This window comes from Hemicordylus capensis, chromosome 6 (genome assembly GCF_027244095.1).
Source record: "Hemicordylus capensis ecotype Gifberg chromosome 6, rHemCap1.1.pri, whole genome shotgun sequence".
NCBI lineage: Eukaryota > Metazoa > Chordata > Lepidosauria > Squamata > Cordylidae > Hemicordylus > Hemicordylus capensis.
In genome coordinates this window covers 75707070-75733651 of record NC_069662.1, presented here as the reverse complement: position 1 = coordinate 75733651, position 26582 = coordinate 75707070, and the positions used below count along the sequence as shown (strand labels likewise).

General features: G+C 42.0%; 1 protein-coding gene across 10 annotated transcripts in view; it reads right to left on the bottom strand.

Annotated features, from left to right (window-relative positions):
- Positions 1 to 4439: 4439 nt before the first annotated feature.
- COBL (cordon-bleu WH2 repeat protein) overlaps positions 4440 to 26582 on the bottom strand; it is a 227214-nt gene continuing 205071 nt past the window's right edge. For 8 of the 10 annotated variants that reach the window (XM_053259321.1, XM_053259328.1, XM_053259323.1 and 5 more), the window contains 5 exons: positions 16809 to 16912; positions 14451 to 16474; positions 13118 to 13237; positions 10143 to 10397; positions 4440 to 7857 (listed from right to left, as the gene is read on the bottom strand). In XM_053259321.1, coding sequence (XP_053115296.1) covers positions 7840 to 7857; positions 10143 to 10397; positions 13118 to 13237; positions 14451 to 16474; positions 16809 to 16912 — 2521 coding nt within the window. In that variant the 3' untranslated portion in view covers positions 4440 to 7839. The remainder of the gene's footprint in view (positions 7858 to 10142; positions 10398 to 13117; positions 13238 to 14450; positions 16475 to 16808; positions 16913 to 26582) is intronic. The other 2 variants (XM_053259322.1, XM_053259331.1) reach the window with 1 other exon arrangement.

Genomic DNA, 26582 nt, shown 5'->3' with positions numbered 1-26582 from the left:
TGATGATTACTAGAGCATTGACACTCACCTTTTCTCATCAAGTCACAAAGTGGCTGGAGAATAATAGACTTGTTCCAATGGAAGGATTAAGTCATAAAATCATTGCTCTGAATAGGCATAGATGCCTCTCACAGTTGCCATCAAGTGAACTGAACGTCTCTCTCACACAGACATGATAAACTCTAGATTATGACAAACTGCACCACCTTTTTTACACAAGACATGCTGACACACATAATGATGTGAATTTTAGGGTGAAACAAGTCAATCTTGTAAACATGTCATGTGGCTCTGCTGGGAGGTTGCCGCTTTCTGTGCACCGATGCATGGCTCCAGGCTACCTTTGGCCCATGCTGGGAGGTAGGTAGGCCTAGCATCTATGGAAATTGTTGAAGGATCCATAACTCATTTGGTGGAGCATGAGTTTTGTATACAAGAAGATCATGGGTTCAATCCCTGACATCTCCAGTTACAATGATCTCAGGTAGCAGAGCTGGAAACACCTTTGCCTGAGACCTTGGAGAGTGGCTGTGAGTCAGAATACTCAGCTCTGGGGCAGATGGAGCAAAGGACCAATTTAGGTGGGGATTAGTGTAGTTTTGAACATAATGTAGAATAGGGCCAACTCTGAAGTGGCAAATGTTAAAGTAAGGGGAGCTTGTAGAGTGTTCCCTCTAAGGCGTGTGCATGCTCACACATGTTTTGAAGTCCACACAGTTAATTTTAGGGACATAGGAAGCTTCCATATACTGAGTCAGACCATTGTTCTATCAAGCTCAGTACTATCTTCAGAAACTGGCAGCAGCTTCTCCAAGGTTGCAGGCAGGAATCCCTCTCAGCCCTATCTTGGAGAAGCCAGAAAGGGAACTTGAAACCTTCTGCTCTTCACAGAGCGGCTCCATCCCCTGAGGATAATATCTTACAGGGTTCACATTTCTAGTCTCCCATTCATATCCAACGAGGGCAGACCCTGCTTAGCTAAGGGGACAAGTCATACTTGCTACCATGAGACCAGCTCTTCTCTCCATACCAGCTCTCCTCCCTTTTTAGATGCCACTCAGGTTTAATCAGGAAGGCTGCACTCTAAATGCATGTGCCTTGATACTCTCACCCAGAACAAAACTCATTCTGCACGCAGATGAAAAAATTTAAAGAGAACACTGAGCTTGTAGAAAGGTAACTTTGAGTTCTGGTTTATTCAGTATGCTGTGTGCAGTCTTCCTTATTCTGTTTTTCCTGATTTTCATCTAGGCTTGCCAGCTGCAACCCTGCCCTCATCAACCAGTCAAATGATTTTAAATTTCTTTTGCGGCAAGAAAAGTAGGGGGCTAAGTCTTTCCCGGGTTGGGGGTGGGTGGGGTGGGATTGCTGCCTACATGGAAAGTTTTTGTGATGTGTTTTTCCCCAGACCTGCCAAAATTGCTGGGCCTCTGCTCCAGCAAGACCCTCGGTATTGGCTGGGTGTTCTCCATGTCTTCACTGCATAGGATTAAAAACCCATCGTAGCTTTATTTAAAAGAAAAAAGTCTCCGTTGATGTACATGTGATTAGAACCAAGTCTCTCTTGGCCATGGTTTCTAAGGTCTAGGCAGCACTCTTCTCTTTTTTGTAAGGTCCACATTGAAATAAATGCTGAGGAGTTCTTAATTCAAATCCCTCTTCATTGCAAGGACCATGGAAACTTTATTAATTATTATTATTGTTGTTATTACATTTATATCCCGCTATTCCTCCAAGGAGCCCAGAGCGGTGTGCTACATACTTAAGTTTCTCTTCACAACAACCCTGTGAGGTAGGTTAGGCTGAGAGAGAAGTGACTAGCCCAGAGTCACCCAGAAAGTATCATGGCTGAATGGGGATTTGAACTCAGGTCTCCCGGGTCCTAGTCCAGCACTCTAACCAGTACACCATGCTGGGTCTACAAGCATTACTATGTTCTGATTGGCTTTTCACAAGCCTTGCCTCTTACCTGCTTGTAGGAAGGCCAAACCAGATATCACGCTGAACATGACCTAATCAAAGGTGCCCCCCTTTAAAATACTAGCTGGTGGGGGTGGGGTAATTAGTACTGAGACCATGGCTTGAGGGAAGAGGGTATTTAACTCTTTAATTCTGCACTGTTTTCTTGCTGACATTTGCAATGTCAAGTGGCTGTTTGCCTCCAAAGGTGCCATTTGCTGCAATGGCAGGTTTGTGGGCAAATGGCTATGGGGGGATGGTGGCATGTAAATGGCACAGAATTAAACACGTTCTACTTCTATGTCACAGTCTTAGTCTGGATTGCTTCCTCCTCCCATTACTGTTATTTCAAAATGGGGAGAAACCCAAAATAGATGATGATGTCTTTGACATCAGTTTTAGTTTGGCCTTGACTGGATTTGGTTGATATCCCAGGTGCCCCGTTATGGAGTGTTAAAACTGGGGAGAATCATTTTTTAATATAAATTCTCCAGCCAGCTAGATAATGGACCACATGCCAGGTACAGCCTGATATCATGTGGCCAATTCCATGCTTGAAATGCGATAGACCTTTCAGATCCTCTCGAACCAAAATGACATATTGAAAACTGTTTGTTTATAGGCGCTGCCTTTCAATCTAAGTACACTATTGTGTCAGTGCCGCATGCAGGAATGTGCTTGCAGCACAGCCATCATAGCTTTCAGTCTAAGCAGACCCCATAGAATTCTTAGGGAAAGTGCTTAGAGAGACTACTCCTACCCTTGCTCCCAACACACATCTCCCACCGTACCCCACCCCAACCAATGCCAGGGCAGGGCTGGCCTCTGCTTCCTGAAAAGGAGTCTCCTACACAGAGATCAGCCCTGCCATTGGTTGGGGTGGAGTGCAGTGGGGAGCAAGGTGAGGGGTTGTCTCTCTAAGTGCTTTCCCTAAGGATAGTGTACTTCATTTGGATTTGGAGTAACTGAAGCACAGGCCTAATCAGAAGTTTCAGGGCAGCCTTTTTACAGGGAGAGATTCCTTTTGGGATGAATTCTTTTGAGATTGTGAGCCCTTTGGGGACAGGGATCCATCTTATTTATTGTTGTTTCTCTGTGTAAACTCTAGGAATGTGCACGGAACCGGTCCGGGACCATGTTAGAGGCTCCGAACCGGTTTGGAATTGGGCGGTCCGGCGGGGTGTGTGTGTGTCTAGCTTTAAGGGCGGGGGGTAGTACTTACCCCTCTCATCGCTTTTCCCCCTCCAGTGTTCCACTTCTGAGCAAAGTTTTAGGAGCGGCAGCGTTCCTCCCTGCCACCCCTGCCCCCATCGTTGGCCAGAAAAAGGGGAAGGTGCCTCCATGCATGCGCCCGTTGCAGTGTGCATGCAATGTGTGACGTGTGCGGCACGCGCACGGCAGCAACGGATGCGCGCTGCAACGGGCACATGCGTGGAAGCACCTTCTCCTTTTTCCAGCCAACAATGGGGGCAGGGGCGGCAGGGAAGAACACTGCCACCCCTATAACTTTGCTCAGAAGTGGAACGCCGGAGGGGGGGAAGCGGCGGGAGGGGTAAGTACTACCCCCCAGCCCATAAAGTGAGACACACCCCAGTGCCGGACCACACCTCCGTAGTTCCGTGCACATCCCTATAAACTGCCCTGAGCCATTTTGGAACAGTGGTATAGAAATCAAATGAATAAATAAATGAATAAATAAATAAATAGAATGTTAAGATTAACAAGTATTTGTTTATTATTTAGCGAAGTATAGACTGAGCAAGTAGCAAGTGGTCAAGCTTTTGAGCTGGCAGTACTAAATCCCAAACAGCACCCACTCCCAGCATGTCAGGAAACCAAGGTTCTCTGCCAGCCAAATCCTTAAAACCTAGGGCTTTCTGTCTCCTTCCAAGCCTCTTGGTCTGCACCAGGCCTGCTCAACCTAGCCCTGCTGTTTTTGGACTACAACTCCCATAATCCCCAGCCACAGTAGCCAATAGCCAGGGATTATGGGAGTTGTAGGCCAACATCTGCAGGAGGACCAAAGCTGAGCAGGCCTGATCTAGACCCTACACTCAGTCTGGACAAACCAATTTCACAGTCTCCTCCACCCTACATGTAGGTAGAAGGTTACCATCCAAATAGCTGAGGTAATCTGGTGGCTGCTCATTCATTAGCATTAATTATTGTTGGCCAAAACATGGCAAAACTAAACAAATGCTGGAAATAGCAGGCCTATAGCAATATAATAACTGTATACATGAATAGGATACATATGACATATTTCTCCAGTCGGGGGGCATGAGCATGGGTTTATACATCAGAATGTTCATAAAAGAACCCTAAAAGCTTTATAAAGACAATTAGTGTCTAAAGGCACTCATGAATATATATTATTGCTCTGATTTTTATATCCATCCATCCATCCATCCATATAATTTCAGATATAACTTGAATTAACATGTAAATTCAAAAGGATTAATTTCAAGGTAGAGATGTGCTGCTATTAAATTCTATGTTTAATATTTCAAGAGTTTTATACAGAAGATGATTAAAAAGCAGTTATAATTTCTCTCCCACCCCAAAACAAACAAACAAATTAAAAAACAAGGACTGAAGGGAAAGTTCTTGGGCTACATTTCAGGAGGCTATAGCTACTATATACATACATACTTGAGGCACTGTTGTGTTACAGTATGGATATATATGTAGTGTTTTGTATTTTGATATTTTTTACTTGCTCCTTTTTGTCCATATACTGAAGATTATTATAGAGTTTACATCTTTTATATTTTAGCTACTAGTTTTATGCAGCTGGGAAAGCTTGCTTTTGGTGCTGAATATCCATTCTGACGGTTGCTTGGGTGTGTGTGTGTGTCCGTGCTCTTTCTTGTTTTATTGTCCACTTTATTATTATTTGTATTATTGCCATGAGAAAAAGCAAACTTGACAAGTCACTAACCAAATAATTACTAAAAACTCCTAAGGCTATTTCATTGGTTCTTCTAGGATAGCTTTTTAAAGTATGTTTGGAGTACCTATGCTGGGGGGAAATTGTATTGATTTTCCATGTAGGTGTTTTTTAAAGGGGTGAAATCACAAGCTGGGCTGCCTTTGGATTGTCCTTTGAAAGTTCTTTGCTCACTCGCCTTTTCTCAGCAAGAAGTTAACCCATTCTTGAAGTGTAACTTCTAAATTGCTTGGATGCAGGGGGAAAAAGAAAACCCTAAATAAATCATTATTTTAATAACATTTGCATAAAACATAGTGCTGTAATTTAAGCTATGTTTTCTTGTGATTTAAGCCTTTCTATTCTTATTGAGATTTACAAGTATTTCAGTGTGGAAGTGGCTGGCAAGATTGACTTGTCTGCAGTTTCTTATTTAATGGCTCTTTGATCCTTCAGCCTCAAACATATTTGCATTTCCAGTTTAGCATCTCTTGGCAACACAAGAATATAGCCAATGTGACAGCTGAGGCTTGGAGTGCCAGCCCATATGATGACTTGACTCCTACTCAAAGAACGTGTGTGTGTGTGTGTGTGTGTGTGTGTGTGTGTGTGTGTGTGTGTGTGTTGCCTCTGTTTCTTAGATCTGATTTAAGATCTGATCCCATGCTGGGCATGGAAGGAAAACATCCATGCAGTGTCCTATGCATCCAGCTTCACAGCTGCTCCTTCTAGCCACTATGTATACAATTTTATTTATTTATTCGACTTCTATACCGCCCTTCCAAAAATTGCTCAGGGCGGTTTACACAGAGAAATAATAAATAAGATGGACCTCTGTCCCCAAAGGGTTCACAATCTAAACAGAAAATAGTTTTAGCATTCTAACATTGCACCTGCCTGGGCAATAGGTTCCTGCTATGCAAATGCTGCATGTGAAGACAAGATCACTTAGTTCACATAAGACAATGAGGGTGTGGAATACTCCCATGGGTAAGTTTTCCTAAAATTCCTGGCACCATGTTAACCTCAGACCCCTCCCTTGTTTCTGAGTTTCCAGCAGGCACTATCCACACCTTTTCCAAATCAAAATTGTCATCAAGAATGCAGAAAAAACTCTATGATGACTGTAGTGATACAAGTCCAAAAATGCTTTATGAATAGAACAAAAAGGGGACACACACACAAACACTCATTCATTCATTCTGGATCAAACACAGAAATAATTTCCAGACGTTCTGAAACTAAGACAACATTGTCCCACCCCCACTTATTCTCTCTCTGCTGGAGAGAGTTCTTCAGGAGAAGTGAAGGTGCTCTATGGAATGCATGCGCTTCTTGCTTTTGTCCCCCAGGTCATCTGTGTTCAAACAGGTTTTCTAAACACTATGAAAACCTGCAAAACCTTTTTACAGACACGGCAGTGGGATGAATGAACACAAACAACGCTTCCCCTCATACACAGCCTTCAACTTTGGAAGGGGGAAACCCCTATAGATTCTCACCAGCCTCATTTGTGCACAGGTGAAACAAAGATGACATGTAAATCTTGCATTAGTTTTATTTGTGGCACTAAATTAAATTAGTATTTTACAGTATGTAATATACAGTTGAAGGTGGCTACTGGCTAAGAGTATGCATTATACGGTTAGTGATATTACACAGTATCTTAAAAACCCCTAGCACTAAAGCACTGACAGTCCCTCTGGACTGTGCCCAGGGCCAGAATGATTATTAAACTAAGAGGTGTGTGCGTTTGTGTGTGTGTGCACGCGCGCGCACACACACACAAAGGTGCAATCAACAGCTCTCCAGCAACATACAATACATGTGGAAAACTATTACTATCCTAACTGTTTAAGTTAATTTCCTTTTAACAAAACATTTTAAAAATATGTACATCATCTACTAAATAGTTTAGATATTAAAAACAAGATTATGCCATTTAAACAGGTTTAGGGCTTGACCCATGAGCAGTGGGCCCAGTCCCAAAATGTGGGGGATTGTGAGCCCACTGAAAGGGCTGGAATCCTGACCCACTAGCAGCAGTTTGGGAAACCTTACAGCCAGCAGTCCCCAGGAGACAATATACAGAGCACTTTTAGTTAGATTTCTGACTTACAGCACAACCCATTTGGAAGTTCTCCTCCTTTGCAAGCCCCACTAAAATGGATGGGAGCTGCAGAGAATCGCTACTCTGATGTTGTGCAGATTCATTTCAATAGGGTTTGTGCAGGGCAATGTTTTTAGTGAACTATGTCCAAAACAGATATGGACTACTATCAGTTTTCCTGGGGGTTTAGTATACTGGTATATAGATATATACCAGTATATTTGAACAGCCTCTCAAATGGATACGCCCCCACTGCCTGTGGATGTTTCGTTATCATTTCTTTAACTGGAATGTTAGAGATAATAAAACATGCTTGATTATAAAAAGTGGGGACCACAGCATATGGCAGTTTAAACCATTAAGTATCTACCATGACCTTTTTCTTTCCTGACCTTTTTAAATTATAGATCTATAGTCTGTCCTTCTGCTTTTGGAAAACAATTAAGAGTCAACAAAATGAACAGCTGCATATTTTAAACTGCTTGTGAACAAAATAATGTTGTGGTATGCAAAGCAAAAAGTGCTTGTGTTTGCCCACAAACACACTTAAGTGTTAATGCAGGATTTAAAAGTGTCCATAAGCTTATTTACCGGCCAGTAAGGATAGTTTTATTGGCAATGGGTTAACTGTTTGGAGGCAGCCTCCGAATTCTTGGCACAGTGTAGCAACCTATGAACCAATTAAAACATAAAAAGGAACACTCAGACAATACAACTTATTTTGGCCTGTAAACAAAGATAAATATATACTTCTTGGAATTCTTTGTCATGGGTATCCATAACTCAGTGAAGGATGCATGTGAAATTATGTAAGGAATGGATAACTGCGAGCATCTTGTGTTCAAACAAGCAGGGGGACCTGAAACAAAACAACAACAATAGTAATAGTAGTAGTAGTAGTAGTAGTAATAATAATAATAATAATAATAATAATAATAATAATGGTGTAATTTTCAATTAGAAAATCATGAGCATTATTAAGTCATCTTATCTTTGAGGGCTAGTTGTCACATTATCAGAGATGTGGATTTTCCAGAAAAAACTGAATTGGAAATAAAATTCATTCATTTGCATAAAATTCACATTAAGTTTTCTCCTCAAATAATTACTACACATATTTTTCTGATGCACTAAATAAATTGTGATCTGATCTGGAATATTTTTTTAACCTTTTAATAAACCCACTGTATTAATTGCCCTCACTCTAATCTCAAATGTTTTTCAAGCAGCCAAGTAGAAATTTTAGAAATAAAAGATTTTCCACAGAAAAATAAAGTACAGGAAAAATTTCCACCCCAGATCTCTGCACATTATGCTTTTGATTACCAGACAGCTTTTCTATCTTCCACTCATATTTACTTCCTCTCATGACTACCTTACTAAGCATTATTGGCAAAACGTGTTGTGACCCCAGAAGACGTTAGCATATGCTACAGCCCAAGGACACTTCCAGTCCAGAGCAATGCCCTCTCCTCAACACCCTCCTAGCAATTTTTAACAAATGACCTCCTCCACCATTTGGGGGACCAAAAGTGTGGGCTATTGAACACTGATAATAAATATGCTGCACTTGGGTGAAGATCATCCTTCTGGTGAAACAGAACAAAGAGGGAAGATTTCCCCTACTGTCTGTTCTACTCCTTCAGTTACATTCTTCACGGAGACAGTGTTTTGTGGTGTCCAGTGCTGAAGAACATGCTTGACCTCAGCAGCTGAGGTAAAATGTACAAAAGGATCATTCTGATCAGGAAAGCTACCTCACTGCTGACAGTGTTCTTTCTCAGTGGCCTTTGACACCATGGTTTGGAAGTTTCCCAATGCCAGCTTCCCAAAACTACTGTTGTTTTCAAGCAATGAGTAACGCTTTTCTATGGTTTTTACTTCCTGACAAGAGCTATACAATTTGTTTTATGACTTTTATGGGTTTGTCTTTCTTTAAAGGGCAAGCAGATAAGATGACAAAATATTTACATGCTAATGGTAAGATTGGAGGTGGGAAAATTCCATCTGTGTTTGCAAGCACACACAAGGATCATATTAAGATATACTGTTAACTGTTTGTAAAATTCTAAAAGAACTTAAGATCAGAGAAATCATTCTGAAGCAACTTTACTGAAGCTTATAAACTGGACTCTTGTCTTACAAATGCAGTTTTAAATGAAAGTTATAAGAATGCATCTTGTGAATTGATCCAGATGATATGGTCTATGCAGCCCAGTACTCTCAGCAGAGGTCCAGGGACGATCTGTGCAGCCACCTTAAGTTATATTCATAAAAATAATTTAAGAGGCTGCTCAGTTTGTTGTACCACAGGTAACCCAGGGGCTAACGTTGATGGAAGTTTACCTTCCTTTTGCAGGAGTGTTTGAAGAATTCTTCTCTTTCCATTCCTATCCCTCATGCAAATTCGTTGCTTGAGATGATTAGGAAGGGGATTGGAAAAAAACCTCTTATACAATGCTCTTATACAATTCTATGGTGTTGCCACATTTGGGGTACTGTGTACACCTCTGGTCATCGTATCTCAAAAAGGACTTTGTAGAACTGGAAAAGGTACAGAACAGGACAACCAAGATTATCAGGGGCCTAGAGTATCTTCCTTATGATACAAGGCTACAACATCTGGCAGGTTTTAGTTTATAAAAAAGGCAACTGAGGGCAGACATGATAGCAGTCTATAAAATTATGCATAGTGTGGAGAGAGAGAGAGAGAGAGAGAGAGAGAGAGCCCACATCACCAGAACCAGGGGTCATCCTATGAAACAACTGCCAGGAAATTTAGGATCAACAAAAGTAAGTACTTTTCCACAGAACATAATCAATGGAATTTTAAGCCATGGGATGTGCCTATGGCCATCAACGTGGATGGCTTTAAAATGGGCTCAGATAAATTGATGGGTCTATAAATGGCTAATAGTCTTGATGGCTATAGGCTACTTTCAGGCTCAGAGCAGGAGGCCTCTGAATACCAAGCTGCAGGGCAGCAACGGCATGCCTTCACATCTTGCCCGTGCCTTCCCAGAGGCATATGATGGGTCACTGCGGGAAACAGAATGCTGGACTAGATGGGCCTTGGGCCTGATTAAGAAAGGCTGTTCTTATGTTCTTAAGCTCATGCTCCTCTCCCACATAGAATATATTTACCTTTCTTAAACGTGCTGCCCCAGTGCCTGAACGGATCGCCTCCATTAGGGCTTCTCTTGCATCCCCTGGGTTGTCTGTTACACTATTTGCAAAGGACCTACGAATTTTCATTGTCAACTGAGTAGGAGGTGGCGGTGGTGGTGGTGGCGGTGGCAGCAGATTACACAAATGCTCTGTTTGAGAGGGTTCTCTGCTTTGCAAGGCTACTTCTGCATTTCGGAAACCCTGCAGCTCTTCAGAAGCAGATGAGGAGATCTACCAATAAGAAAGTTGAAATAAAGCATACAAGTTAATAGAAGGCACAAGAGAACAATGGTTATTTGATATTGGATACATATTTTAATCTATCCCCTCCTAAAGAATGTTGGCTTGTTCCATTGAAGTAGAACTGGTAGCAGATTTTGTTTACTGAACATCTGTTCCTGCTCTCTCACATCACTCAAAAGGACTGATGACCAGGATCAAGGATTTGGCCTTGAAGCAAGCTCAGAAATTCAATCTTTATTTAGTGGAACTCTGGCATGCTGGAAATGCTTTTGGTGCATAAGGCAACAACACCGTCAGATGGCCAGTATATTAGGTTTAAAATGAACATAGCAGCTTTGGAATTAACATGATACATTTTAGGAGACCTAACAACTGCCTTCCCTAGAGCAACTTCCATCACAGACTAGGATGGTGAAGGTTGTTCCATAGATTGATGGTTTCTGTAAATATGTGACTTCAAATCTAGTTTGACCAGTTTTAAAATCTCAAGAAAAATATATAATCTATTAAAAAAACAAAAACGCACAAGACTAAGCAATTAGCAAACCAATGAGGAACTTTCCCAAGACAACGCCTTCCACAATCACATATTAGCATGCACATTTCTGAATTTACTTTCAGATGTAAACATTAATAATAAATTAATCACAACAGGAAACTGAGGCGGAAGCAGTCAGCAAGTTATCATGCAAGCTCTAAGAAGAAGTTGCAAAAGAAGACTAAAGCTTTGCAAAATTTGTGTTAGATTGATTCCAAGGTGCATCTGAACCTCAAAGTCCACAATATACTCAATGCTGATCTGCACCACTTCTGGATGCAGCTGTGATACCAGTGAGGTAAGCATGGTATGCAGATGGCAGGAGTGGGGCCATATAGTTCCCAATAACAAAGGAATGATGATCATGCTTCTCCTGTGGCCAATCATTACTGAAGTAAGAGTGCAGCAAGAATCAGTGTAAACATCCCCTAAGAACGTCTATTTGATGCATTAAGGGCTACTTCACCTGTTACCTTTTTTTAGGTGTACACATAAGATGCTTTAAGAGTAAATTGTCAAAGCACCAAATGTATATTTGTAAACATATGTATCTTACCAGTGAACTTATTCAGAGTAAGGGTTTGACTCTTGAGTGTAGTATACTTGTTGACAAACGCACATTTGCCTCTGGGCCATTTGTTAAATGGTCTTAATAATGAGAAAAGACTGCTAGGTGAAGCAAGTACTATTTCCCCATAAGATATTATCAAAAAGGCCTGCTTTCCAAAAAAAAAAAAGTTTCTCAAAGATTTATGATACAATAGTGGCACCGTGGGGAAATGCTTGACTAACAAGCAGAAAGTTGCCAATTCGAATCCCCACTGGTATGTTTCCCAGACCATGGGAAACACCTATATCAGGCAGCAGCGATATAGGAAGATGCTGAAAGGCATCATCTCATACTGCATGGGAGGAGGCAATGGTCAACCCCTCCTGTATTCTACCAAAAAAACCCCACCCAAAGAGCTCTGTGGGCACCAGGAGTCGAAATTGACTTGACGGCATACTTTACCTTTTAGTTACAAAATTAATTAGCAATGACTTTAAAAGTGGGCCACATCCTTAAATATTTTATTGTGATGCAAGCACAAGAAAGGGAAGTGTACTCTTCCTTAATTTATGCAGCCCCAGAAACCAGTTACATCTTAGCTAATGCATAATGCATCTTAGCCAGGTGCAACAGATCCTCAAATATCCCTGGGGGGAAACCCAAAGATCCTATTCTTGTACCACTGAGCCAGCAGTCTGGGTGTGCCCATCAGTGAATGAGGGATAAGGTGACTTTTAGGCAGCACTGGTGAATGACTGCCTTATTATAACTGTTCTAGTTCTTTGTCAGCTCTACCATTTGAGCAAAGTTTTAAGCAAAAGTATTCATTTTCAGCTGATGAAAAAAATGGGAAGCACTGAACCAGAGAAACAAAAAAGCAGACAAAGTCTCATGGTGCTATGAAGCCCAATGCGTTTCAGCCTCAGAGGTGTTCTTCAAGGGCAATAAGTAGTAATATTTCAAAGAGACCTTGTGCAAGGAGCATTCAAGGCCTCTTTGAAATGTTACAAATTACTGCCCCCGAAGAAGGCCTCTGAGGCTGAAACGCGTTGGGCTTCAATAAATGCTTCACAGCACCGTGGGACTTTGTCTCCTTTTTTGTCTCCTTTCAACTGCCACTGGCACAAATGTAGTGAATTCAGTGGCTGACATTTAGACTAACAAAGCACTTGTGCAACAAACAGAGTCTCAGTAGTGCCCGCAGATCACATAGCTGCACAAAGTAATGGAGATGCTTTAAATTGCACTCTTGTGCAAAAGTTCCCTGCAAAACCTATGAGATGTGTCACAGGTTGCACATGTTGTTGCATAAGTGCAAACATGATTGTACTAACAGAATACTAGTCTGGAATGAAAACGCCAAATTTAGTGCAATTGACCTGTGCAACAGCCTTGTCCTTGTGCAAAACGTTTGTGCAAGCGCATTAGTCTGGATGTCAGACAGTGCATCTAGAATTTGATCCAGCTTGTTAACAATGTATGCGATATTAAGCATCTTGCCTGTACGAGCTTAATTTTTCCTTAGGGCTTTCTCATTATAGAATAGCTTCCTTTATATAATTTCCAGGCTACAGAATGAACGAACAAGCTACTGACAAGAAAATGATATTTTGTCCTTACCTTTCTCAATCGTGAGGTTCCACTGTGACCTCTAATAGCTGCCAGGAGGGCAGAGCGCTCATTCTCTGGCTCTGTGAACAATGGATTCTTCTGAGTTCCATTTACTGTGTTGTCTGAAATCTAGCATGCGACAAAAAGAAGATATGGGCTTCTTTTTATTTAAATAATGAAAATGTATGTATTTGGGGTATCTGGAGAGTCTCTCTGTTGGAAGCTGGCCTACCTGACTTTGGCCTTTATTGAGATTATTAAATATAATTTGTGAATAAGAATCCTGTGACCAGTCATGAGTGTCCAGAGAGGAGGCAAGGAAGGCAATTCCTCCCGCCATTGAGACAATATTGCTATATTACTACTTGATCTCTATCGTATGTATATATTTTGCACCCACCCCACCCCAGAAAAGGTCCTGCAGAGCGCAGACACCCACAATCAGAGTATTGATCAGAGGTGAGAAATCAGACTCTGCCTTTGACCCTGAAGACAAAGACAGTGCCATGTAATAACAAAACCTTTTGTGCTTGATTAGGTATTTTCCTTGCATTTCATGATGCTACGTTATCTCCTATGAGAATAGGGTTAGTCTTATAGGCTAATTACCTATAGACCCCACCACCCACTGAGATTAGCTGGAGAGGTTCGTCTGCATTTGCCACTGGCTCGTCTGGTGGCCATTCAGGGACGGGCCTTCTCTGCTGCTGCCCCGAGGCTTTGGAATGCGCTCCCTAGTGAAATAAGAGCCTCCACATTTCTGACAGCTTTTTAAAAGTCTTTAAAGACACATCTGTTCGCCCAGGCTTTTAATTAATATTGTTTTAATGGTTTTAATGCTGTTTTAAAATATTCTTTAAAAAATTTTAAATTGTAATGTTTTAAATTTTTTGTTTTTGTTTTAGCTTATGTTTTACTTTCTGTTTTTATTTTGTTGTAAAATGCCCAGAGATGTAAGTTTTGGGCGGTATAAAAATATGTTAATAAATAAATAATAAAATGATTATAATTAGCTCTCTCTGACGCACATTTTTATCTCTCTTGTTACTTTAAACAACTGTAGCTGTTATTGCTCTTGCATAACAACATATAGTACATGTAGAACTGACACTAACCTGGTGCAATATATTCTTGCTATAAGCCTTTAAAAATATGAAGTGTGCTGCAACTCATTGCAAACAAGAGCTGTTATAAAACAGACTCCTGTCTGCTCAGTGAAAAAGACAGGGTTCACCATTTTAGGCCATCTAGGAGATGCTTCTGATGTTACAGGAAGTGCCAGGCATCCAGCTGGTGAAGCTTTCCGTAACATCCAAAGCCACTTTCAGCTAAGCTATTTTACCTTTCGAAGCCTCTCTCTCCCTCCTGAAGTCTGGATAGCTTCCATTAAAGCACTATGTAGCGATGTGTCTTTTGGAAGTGGCTTTTGGATGACAGGTTTAAACTTCTTCTTTGGCCCAAAAACATTGTAGATGTTCTCATCTCTGACATTAGGCTCTTGTTTGATTCTTGCAGATGAATTGCTAAGTAGCTCTTCTTTTTCTGAAACTGTGTAGTTAGGTGCACCATTTAATTCCAGTGATCCAGTGCTGACAGAAGGTCCCCTGACTGACTTGGAAGTGGTGGAGTATAAGTGAGCATTAGATGGTCCAAGGAAGAAGGTAGAACTAGGCTGGTCAGTCTGTTTCCCATTGGGATTCAATAAAGATGATGTCTCTCTAACAATTGTATTTTGTATGGCGCCCCAGCTGGGCTTCTTTTCTGTGATACCACTATCTTTAGAAGAGGTTGTGGTAAATGGCTCACTGATGCTCCTCCTGTAGCAATTAGAAGGGTTGGTCGTATTCAGTGGTTTGATGTTGGCAGAGTTATTTGTCATCCTGGAATGAGCACCAAGCGGTAGTGTATTGGATGAATTTTTACTGCAGCTGAAGATACTTGAATAAGGCTCTTTTGTTCTTGCCGGCTGTTTCTCCACTGGGCAGTATTTGGCCACGATAATACATCTTCTGAGCAGTAGTTCTGTTTCCGGGTTAACTTCCTTTTCATTACTATTCTCTTCTCCTTTGTCATGCATTTCTAGATTGGTTTTAAGTTGGGGTGGAGCGATGCGTTTTGCAATGGCGGAGGCTACATAATGGCTTGATGTTTTTCTTTGGGGTTTCTGAAAGGGGAGCTCCAGCTTATCCTGGTTGCTCATTGCAGCTGTTTGTGTTTTCAGGGAAGACTCTGTGACGTGACGAAGTGGCTTTATTTTTTCAGGCCCCAAATGAGTTTCAAGTGCTTTGGAAGCAACTAATGGTGAAGTTGCTGCTTTCAGATTTGTAAGGCAGTCAGGCTTCGTTTCAGCTGCTTCACTGAAGGGTTTGGAACTGGAGACAACCACTGGCTTGTTAGAACGGCCTACTGGGGACACCTCCGATTGTTTTTCCATAGAATTTGACCTCCAGTATGCTTTGGCTTTCCCAATGAGAGTTTCTTCTGTTTCACAAGAAGCCATGTTTACGGTGACCTTTTTAAAACCACCAGCATTTGGAGTCACCAAGTTACCTAACTCATCTATTTTAATGGCACCAGTGGAGAGGGATGCACCTCTGTCAAAACATTTTACTCCAGGCTTGGGAGGAACAACTTTAAAGGTTGTCAGGCCTATTTTAGGTTCATAGCTTGTTACTGCACTGTGAACACGATGACACCACAAGGACGGTGATGGGATCTCTTGCTTGTCACCAGGGGCTTTTGCTGATGTGTGCCTGAATTTGGATTCAGTTTTAATTTTGCTTGGAAGCCCCTCCTTGGTATTCTGATGATTCAATGACTTTATTATCTCCTCTGTTTCATTAACTTCATTTGTAAGTTTGACAGTAGAAGCAATCACTTTGGCTTTGGATTCCTCAGAATCAACTCCATGTTTAGCGAGTATTTCCAGGGCTGTGTTGATCTTGTTTATTTTTTCACATGGGGGTGTTGGTAGCTCAAACTCATATTTCTGCTCTTCAGTTTGATGTCTGAGTTCTTCTTTAGATGACTGCTGTTGTAATAAGCTCTTGGATAAAGAGGAAGATCCATCATCCATATATCCCTTACTGAAAGATCCTGCATTATTATTTTCATTGGTTAGCTTCTCCAGGCTAATGGTATCTACTGGGATATCTTCATCAGCCTGTGCCTCGGAAGACAAAGTGTTTTCTTCTTCAGTAGAGGAGTGGATAGCAATATCAGCCTCTGGAACTTCATCTATGATTGTCACTGGCACAGCAAGTGGAATATTTTGGGCAACTTCATTTTGTGGAAGAGGAATTGATGCATCATTTATCTCACTAGATATAGATCTGCTTTCAGAATCATCGTGCATACTTTCCATGGCTGCAAAGAATATGAACAATATTTCAAAAATTAGTAACATATGTCCCTGACACTGCTATTTAACTTCAAATATTATCACAGTTCAGTGCCTGAAACTGCATGACAATTATGATGTAAAAAGAAACAAGACAAGGCCAACAATGGAAGCAGGAAAATTCCAAGAGGTACAGTGGTCTTATAGTAGGATTGAATTGCTGCATCTTTACTGCCTTCACTGAGTCTCCAATTCTGGCTGCTGTCTAACCTGCTTAATTTGGGGACTGCCATTGCTTGCTTCCCTGTTCCCATTATTCTTTCTGAAGCACTTGTATGCCCAAATTCAACTCCAACCTACCTGCTAGGTCTTTGTCCAGTTCAGCCAGGGTCTGCTGCAGATGAGCATCAATGAACACATCCGCATTCTCAAACTTAGCATCCATCATTTCATCATCATCTCTGCTAACAAATGAAAAGAGGGAAAGGGTTGATCTCCTTTTCTATTAGCCTGACCAAGTTTAACACTCACTGATTCCTTCTCTGATGAACAGAAACTGCTGCCAAACCAAACTGGGCATCTGTATAGGCAAATATTGCATCAGCACTTCCAGCTTTTTGCAAGTAAGGACCATTGCAGGTGGCAGCTCGTGCAATTGCATTGAGAGTGTGTATGTCATTGCCATTTGTGTGAACCAGAGTCCATGTGTATACTGTACACTGGGAGTTCTGTAATTGCAGCAGTTCCAAAAGGTTCAGTCACCATTGCAGAAATCCCAGGGGCTGTTTGTGCAGCACCCATGTGAAAGCACCAGTTCATATAAATGGTACCTCCATGCAAACTTGATGATGGGGCCCCAGCATGCTCCCAAGGTGACTGTGTAGCTGTAACAACTGTAGCAACCTCCTGTAAAAGACACATTAAAAGAATGCCCCCTTGTTCCTTGAGCCATTTCAAAATTAGGTCTCGTACAATGTTGTGTATATGTGGTTATTCACACAATTAACGGACGAAAAAGGTTTAAGGTCAGGACCTCAGGTAGTGCTCAGCAAACTGTCCTCCAAGGGCCCCAAGGTGGCTGCTCCCCCACCACACGAAGGCTATGGGCACAGAGTTGTCTCAGGAATTAGTAGTGGGCCCTTGGCCCCTGCCCAACAATGCCAGTCTGGCACCAGCTGCTGAACATGCTTAATGATCCAGTCATTAAAATATAAGGGAGGAAAAGTGCACCAGTGTTCCTTGAGTGGCTATACAAACACAGATGGCAATCTGGGTATACACACACACACACACACACACACGCTCTTACACTTTTAAAGTGGTAGCATACATTGTGCAGGGAGGGAACCACATACATAAACTGGTCCAAGCGCATCAGTGTGCCAATCCTATGGCTGAGGTTGAAGCAAGAAGAAGATAATGCTGGCAGAACTATATTTATGCCATACCTGGAACAACATTGGTAATCTGCAGCCAACTGAATTATTCTGAGGAAGCTATAAAGCCCCACACCTAAAGAAAAAAGCCCCAGGGAGTTGCAAGCCACTGAAAAGGGGTTGGGAGTCAGGAGGGAGTTGTGGAGAGGCAGGGGGCCTTACCAGATATATCTGAGGCAAAGGATATCTGTCATAGAAGGCAAACAGGAATTGACAACCACCCAGTTCCTACACCCCATACAAAGCCATAGGGAGGCTCAACAGTGGCACTTCTTTGGCTGAAGGAGCAGAAGAGAGGTCCCAAGAGGAGGTTTGTCCCATTAGTCAAAGAAGCACTGCTGTGCCCGCCCTTGGCTTTGTATGCAGCAGAAGAGCTGGGTGCTTGGCTCCTGTTTCCTCCTGTCACCTTCAACCATCTCCATACCTCAGAGACATCAGCTGAGGGCAGGCACAGCAATGGCACTTCTTTGGCCAATGAGCTGGGAGAGAATTGCATCCCCCAAGAGTAACTCTCTTTGGGTCCATCGGCCAAAGAAGCGCTGCTGATGTGCCTGCTTTCAGTTTTGTGTGCATTTTGGTGGGAATGCATTTCCACAAAAATGTCTGAAAAGCTTTTCTATTTCTGACTCAGATCACGTTTCAAAATTAAAAAGAATAATTTTAAAATAGGAGCTTTTAAAACAACAACTGAATATTCAAAAATAGGACTAGTGATCAAAAAAAGGATTAGAATCCTAAATTTCTGAACACTAATCCTAATATTTAAACACTACCTTTAATCTTGGGGTCCACATAACTTTAATTACTTTACTTTAAGGGGTCACAGTATCAAAACTTGAGAGCCCCTATATAAAACAATGTGCATCTCTCCCCATGTACTTTTATCAACTTAATGCTGCTTGCAACACGACTATTCAAACATGCACAGACATTTATGAGAGGACACAAGGAAGACCACTGCGAGATCATTTTGGTTGCTCATTTTTGGATGGTCATGAATCCTTTTTTCTGTCAAGCTTTTGAATGATAAGAGATTTGGAATGTCTGTTATGAAAACCTACTGATGTTGATTTCTATGCTGATAATGTTTTTAACTGTGCTGTTTTATATTGTACCTTTTGTATTTTATATAAGAAGATTCCAAACAGTGGGCTACTGATGTTTTGGTTTTGCTTTGTTTTATGATGATGATTTAAAAAAATTGTTTTATACTTTTAGTCGCTTTCAGTTTCCTTAAGAGAGAAGTGGGATATTAATGTTTCAACATAAATATAATGAAATAGATCCGTCAGGAATGTAGGAAAAACCATTGCAGTTCATGCAAGAGAACTTCTAGCTTAAAGCTAGCAGCATAGGCATATTTATTACTTACTACACTCATATCTGCTTTTCCTCCAAAGAGCCCAAAGCAGTAGACAGGGTTATATTTATCCTCATAACAACCCTGTGACGTAGGTTAGGCTGAGAGAGAAGTGACTGGCCCAGAGTCAACCAGTGAGTTGCATGGCTGAATGGGGATTTGAACTCTGGCCTCGCCAGTCCTAGTCCAGTACTCTAACCAGTACAGCACGCTGGCTCACACTATGAACTGCGCTCAGAAGGTACAGATTCAACCAAAGTTAGAGCCCTCCTCAATATTCGTCACTTCCAATAAATCCAGCAACTCTGGAGCAAAGAGTGCAGCAACTGACTCTGGGTATGTTATGTGGGTGATCAGGGTGGGGGTCAGAGGTGGTGAACTATGAGCAGAGAGTAGACCATCGTATAGAACACAACATGCATACCTACAAGCAGGGCTGGCTCCATGTTTGAGGCGGCCCTGGACAAAGAGCTCCCATAGGAAGTTGCCACATACTGAGTCAGACCATTGGTCCATCTAGCTTTGTATTGTCTGCATAGACTGGCAGTGGCTTCTCCAAAGTTGCAGGCAGGAGTCTCTCTCACCCCTATCTTGGAGATACCAGGGAAGGAATTTGGAACCTTCTGCATGCAAGCATGCAGGTGTTCTTCCCAGAGTGGCTCCATCCCCTAAGGGGAATATTTTACAGTGCTCACACATGTAGTAAACCAGGGTGCACCTTGCTTAGCAAAGGCTTAAGTCATGCTTGCTACCACAAGACCAGCTCTTGTGGTAGCCCAAGAAGGGCCCCCCATGGGCCCTTCTCTCTGACCCCTATCCTGATGGACCTTTCTTGCTCTCGCTCCCCATATCACTGAGTACTGGAGATTTCCCCACACATGGCTTTCAGCTCTCGGTGTATCCAATGAGTGAAGCCACTTCGAAGCAGAATCCTGGCTTCTTCTCCCATTTTATTTTGTGTATGTTCGCACTCTCTGGACTTTCTCCCCTGCCCCCTTCCCTCGCTTAGCTTGCTCCAAGGGAGCCCAATACTATGGGTGTGGCTTCTTCTCCACTTGAGATTCCTAAGGAGGGAGGCAGGCAGCTCCTCCCCTCACAGACCACAAGCTGCTACTCCCTCCCTGAGCAAACCAGCAAAGCTCACCTCTTCCTCCCGCCTGCACTGCAGCCTGACTGAGGCACACCACGCGCACGTCCACACAAACACACACAGCCAGTCTCTGCTGCTTTCTCCACCGCCCCTCTCCTTCTCATGCACCTGCATATTCTTCTTTCCTCCCCAAATGGGCCAGAGTCTGGCAGATGAACTGGTTTGCCCACTATTTGCATCTGAAAGGCTTGACTTGGTTCTTTGTTATGTTAATGTGCTTGTTGGCAGCCACTCCCAGTTTCTCAAGAAAACTCACTAAAAACAGGATTTCTAAAATCTGGACATAAATCAGGATGAGGTGAATATCGGAAGAGAAATCCAGAATTGTGTGTGAAGTGCTCCCAAAGATCTTGCATGGACCTCGGAGTAAATCTGGCTGATGTGTAAATGCACACACTCCCTTCCGCCCGAGATTCGTGGTAAAAGTACAGTGTGAAAAGGCTCCTGGTGGGTTTTACCAGACACCAGCAGCATGGGACTCCTCTCAGCAGGGCAGCTGCCAGCACTGCCAACATGGATGGGCCTGCTCTGGCAGATTTTCCAGGTAGCCAACTGAAGAGGGTAGAAGCAGTGTAGGCTACATGCTTGTGTCCCACACAGACACTGAAAGGTGCCAATTCAATCCCCCCACAATGCAATGCCCCCAGTGTGGTGTCGCTCCAGAGCAATGCTGTGTTGGGAGCACTGAGTTAAGGGGGAACTAAAACACTAGGACCCTTCAGTACTACTGCTGAGAATCATGCCAGGAACGGGGGAGGGCCCAATCTCACAACTGCCCCCCAAAAGTATGTGGTGCTAGATTTGAGACTTCCTAGGGCGCTTCTCCTGCCTATAAGATTTCAAAATACTATTTGTATGTTGCTATAGGAAAATAGAAAGCTGCCATATACTGAGTCAGACCATTGGTCTATCAAGCTCAGTATTGTCTACACAGACTGGCAGCAGCTTCTCCAAGATTGCAGGCAGGAATCTCTCTCAGCCCTATCTTGGAGATGCCAGGGAGGGAACTTAGAACCTTCTGCCCTTCCCAGAACAACTCCATCCCCTGAGGGGAATATCTTGCAGTGCTCAGACATCAAGTCTCCCATTCAGATGCAACCAGGGTGGACCCTGCTTAGCTAAGGGGACAAGTCATGCTTGCTACCACAAGACCAGCTCTCCTCTCCTATGCTTTACATCCATGATATTTCCTTGTTCTGAATTTAAAAAACAAACCTAGGGTATGTTTTAAAATGATGATGATTTTCAGAAAATTAGGACAGCAGACCTCCCTAGCTAGAGTTCCTGGGGAGGCTTCATATATGTATAGATTCTCAGGAGTGCAGCTAAGTCATATTATTAAATTATTATTATTATTATTTTACACAGTCAGACAGGTGTTATTGACTGGTTTGTTTTATCCAGACATCGAGTCCTTCCCAAGGTTCAGGTCCCAGAATTTTATTGTCAATGTTGTTGCTGTTGTTATAGATATCGTCGCAGAATATAGGCTGTTCCCAGTAAAGCTGCTTTTTGTAATTGGCTGATGGTGATTTCTGTGGCCCCTATGGTGTTGAGGTGCCCTTCAAGGTCTTTTGGAATGGCACCCAGGGCGCCAATTACCACTGGGATTATTTTGGTCTTTTTCTGCCACAGCCTTTCAATTTCAATTTGTAGATCTTTGTATTTGGTGATTTTTTCTATTTCTTTTTCTTCTATTCTGCTATCCCCTGGTATTGCTATGTCGATTATTTTGACTTGTTTTTCTTTCTTCTCGACTACAGTTATATCTGGTGTGTTGTGTGGCAGATGTTTGTCTGTTTGTAGTTGGAAGTCCCATAATATTTTTGCATCTTCATTTTCTTCAACTTTTTCAATTTTATGGTCCCACCAATTTTTGGCTACAGGTAGCTTGTATTTTTTGCAGATGTTCCAGTGTATCATCCCTGCTACTTTGTCATGCCTTTGTTTGTAGTCAGTCTGTGCGATCTTTTTACAACAGCTGATTAGGTGGTCCACGGTTTCATCTGCTTCTTTACAAAGGCGGCACTTGCTGTTTGTTGTGGATTTTTCAACTTTTGCTCTTATTGCATTTGTTCTTAATGCCTGTTCTTGTGCATCCCGTATTAAACCCTCTGTTTCTTTCTTCAAGCAACCATTCTGAAGCCATTGCCAGGTCTTGGTGATGTCTGATTTTCCACTTATATTGTGCAAATATTAACCATGCAGGGGCTTATTTTTCCATTTTTCTGCTCAGTTCTTGACTTGTTCTTTCTTGTAGGCCTGCTTTGTTTCATTGGTGTTGAATAGTTTCTCATTATTGACCATTTTAAGTGCACCTTCTTCACTGTCCTTGATATATTCTTCAAGGCCTCTTTTCTCCTCCTCTACTGTTTGATGGACTTGCAGCATTCCTCTTCCACCTGAGCTGCGAGGGAGGTATAGCTTATCTACATCACTGTGGGGGTGCAGAGCATGATTGATGGTCATGATTTTCCTGGTCTTACGACCTAGCGTCTCTAGCTCTGCCTGGGTCCAGTCTATTATTCCTGCAGTGTATCTGATAACAGGTATAGCCGAGGTGTTTATGGCTTGCATGGTATTCCCGCCATTGAGTTTGGACTTTAGGATTTTTCTAACTCTCCTTACATATTCACTTCCAATTTTTCTTTTAACTTCAGTGTGTGCAATGTTATCAGCCCGGAGAATGCCCAAGTATTTGTAATGTTCTTTCTCTTCCAGGTTCTTGATCTTGCTTCCATTGGGCAGTTCTATTCCTTCTGTTTTTCTTATTTTCCCTCTGTTCATTATTAATGCAGCACACTTGTCTAGTCCAGACTCCATTGCTATATCGCTACTGAATATACGGACAGTGTTTAGCAGTGATTCAATTTCTGACTTGGACTTTCCATACAACTTCAGATCGTCCATGTAGAGCAGATGGTTTATTTTACTTGATGTTTTAGATGTCTGGTATCTGAGGCCTGTTTTGTTAAGTATGTGTGAAAGTGGGGTCATGGCGATTACAAACTTAACTTAACTTAACTTAACTTAACTTAAATTAAATTATTATTATTATTATTATTATTATTATTATTAATTCAATTTCTATACCACCTTTCCAAAAATGGCTCAGGGTGGTTTACACGTAGAAATAATAAATAAATAAATAAATAAGATGGATCCCTGTCCCCAAAGGGCTCACAATCTAAAAGAAACATGACACCAGGAACAGTCACTGGTGGTCCTGTCCTGGGGGTGGATAGGGCCAGTTACTCTCCCCCTGCTAAATAAAGAGAATCACCATGTTAAAGGTGCCTCTTTGCCAAGTCAGCAGGGGTCCTGCTGAACCCTGCACCTAATGGGTGTGGGGGGGTTGCAATATAAGCATCTTCCCTCTCTCTTTGAGACAACCAAACCTGGCTGGAGTGGAGAGCAGCAGCAGAAGCCCAGATGACTCTTGTGGCACATCAGCAGGGAGGAAGTGGTAGACAGCAGTGGTGGGCACACACTGTGCAGCGCTCGCCACTCACTGGCATCGCTCTGCCTCTGCCCCTTTGTGCTTCCTGTGCCTGCCGCCTGGAAGAACTAGGGATTGGCGGGCGGTTAAGAAGGAAGACAGGCGGCAGTGCATGCTCCTAGTGCACTATGCCTCAGCCAGCCCCCACCCGCCAAACAACTGATCATTGGGAGGGGTAGGAACAGCAGCCTGCCCACACGTGCCAGGAAAGCCTCTCATTGGCAAGTGCCGGGTGGCTGGCAGAAAGCAATTACCATTGTCACTCGTGCCAGCAAAGGGAAGAGATTCCTGACGGGAATCAGCAGGAGCACTCATGGGTCCAGGGGGAACAGTGCCACTGCAAATTCCATATGCGAAAGAAGGGCTAGATCGACTGAAATATTAGCAGATATTTTCCTCTCTCTTTTCACCTAGATCCAAGCTCTTTTGCATACTTTCCCATAAACTCTATTCCCAATCCAGAAAAATATATAATAATGGAGAAATATTATATGTGCTAAGGACAAACACTTTGCAGCTCCACAGGAACAATGCTAGTTATAATTTATAACTGGAAGTAACAGAACATTTGTATTTCTCTCTCAGAGTTGGCTTTTAGGGAAGTTGACCTTTGTGCCCATTTTTCAAATTTGTTCTTATATTCATGTGTAACCCTTGGCTATTCTAATCTACAGCACCAGAGCCTTAAAAACATCTGGAGGCAGAAAGGCTGAGTGGAATATAGCTCCCATAGTTCGTGTGGCAATGAAATATATTGAAAGCTATGTTTTGCACAAACACGGTTAACACAAAGCAAACTTAAAAATAATATATATTTTTTTAAAAAACCCTTTCCCTCCTGTTCTTTTCCTTTCTCCTCTGAGAACCTTGCCTCTCTAGACCTTTCTTTTGTTAACAGGCCTATTTTGGCTTGCATTCAAGCAAAACACAAAGCCATTTTCCGATAGTGTTTTACAGGCCAGATAACTATTACCAATAGCATTTTGTCTCACACTCTTTTTGACATAGGAAAGAATATGATAAACCTAAGGCCTCTTGTCTCATAAAATGCAAGGTGTTGAAGTTACACCATTTGGGAATTTCTTGGAGGAACAAATGGATTAGCAGAGATTCACACAATAGCAATTCACCAAGACCAGCAAAGTCTCAGAAGCCACTAAAATACTGACTTTTGCTTTTTGTTGAACTGAGGTCACACTATATTTTGTTCTGCTGCAGTCACTTAATTGGCTGGAGGCAAAAGTGAAGGCTAAGGAAGCAACTTTGTCAAATCAACATTAAGGGAGCTGGGCCTTTTGGGGAGAGTTTGTGCCCAAAAGGTAATTTAAAAAATTGTAAGGAGCTGCTGGTAAATCAAAGCCATAGATGCCACAGTATATTATAACTAGCACAAATATATTCGAAAAGAATGTTTTTCAAATACTGAAATAAGACCATTAACAGGATGAGAAGAAATACTTCTTAGCATAGCTGATAAAATGAGGTGGTGAAGAACATGAATAGGATGTGCCTGATTCACCCTAGCCAAAAACTCATTGATTAACAAGGCAGATCACTATCAACCTCAAACATGACTTCACAATGGACCATTTCAGCCATCACATGGAACCATGGTTAAATCTAGATTTTGTATAGACCTCAGGCACACAATTTCCTCCCTCCCCTGCCTGAATACTTGAGAGAATTGTACTTCCAACTGTGTTTAGAAATAGAGGTCAGTAATGATGATCAGTCAACAGACTGATCCTGGTTTATTCTAACCAAATTGCTTGACATAAACTGAGATCTGGAACCCACATCACACCTTGTGTTTGAATACTGGCCTTCTTTACGTTGTAAGTATCATTGAGATCATACAAGCTAAGCAAAAAAGTGCTTACAAATACTAACATGCACATTTCAATACTGGGGTAAGCTTTTCCGATGCGTAATGTTTTCTGATGCACTAGACAATAATTTTTCATTATTCCATCAGATTTCAGCATTTTTAGTCTACTTTCCTTAAGGAAAGTACATTTATGAGATCCCTAAGCGCTCTCTCTCTCTCTCTCTCTCTCTCTCTGTCCCTCTACCACCTTCGCAATGCCGGGACTGATTTGAATCAAAATTGGTACATAGGGGCACCTCAACAGTGTAGTTTGTGATGAAGTCATCCACCCCAATTCAAGATGGCGGATGAGTGAACATTTGAGGCACACGTGGGCTAGCTTGTGAAGATGGTAATTATCAATTAAGATTATAGTGAAGGGAAAGTAGGCAGTTTAGTTCTTGCTAGAACTTCTTGTTCACTAATGATGGACTAGACCATAATTTTTCATTATTCTGTCAGATTTCAGTTTCCCCCAGTTTCTATTCGCATTTCAATACCAGGACAAGCTTTTCTGATGGGTAATGTTTTATAACAGACAATTCTGAAATGTTTCATTAAAACTGTCAGGTTTCATTACTGAGGTAAATTTTTCTGATGGGTGATCCTTTAGGATGAATTATACCACAAATTGTTATTACTGTGTTCGATTCCAATACTGAGGTAAGCTTTTCTGATGAGTAATTTTTAAAATAGACTTGACTGTAACTTTTCATTACCCTGTCAGATTTTGGTACTGGGGTTTTCTTTTCTGATTGGGTAATGTTTTCTGATGGAATAATTTTTCATTGCTCTGTCAGGGTAAGGGTACTGGCTACAAAT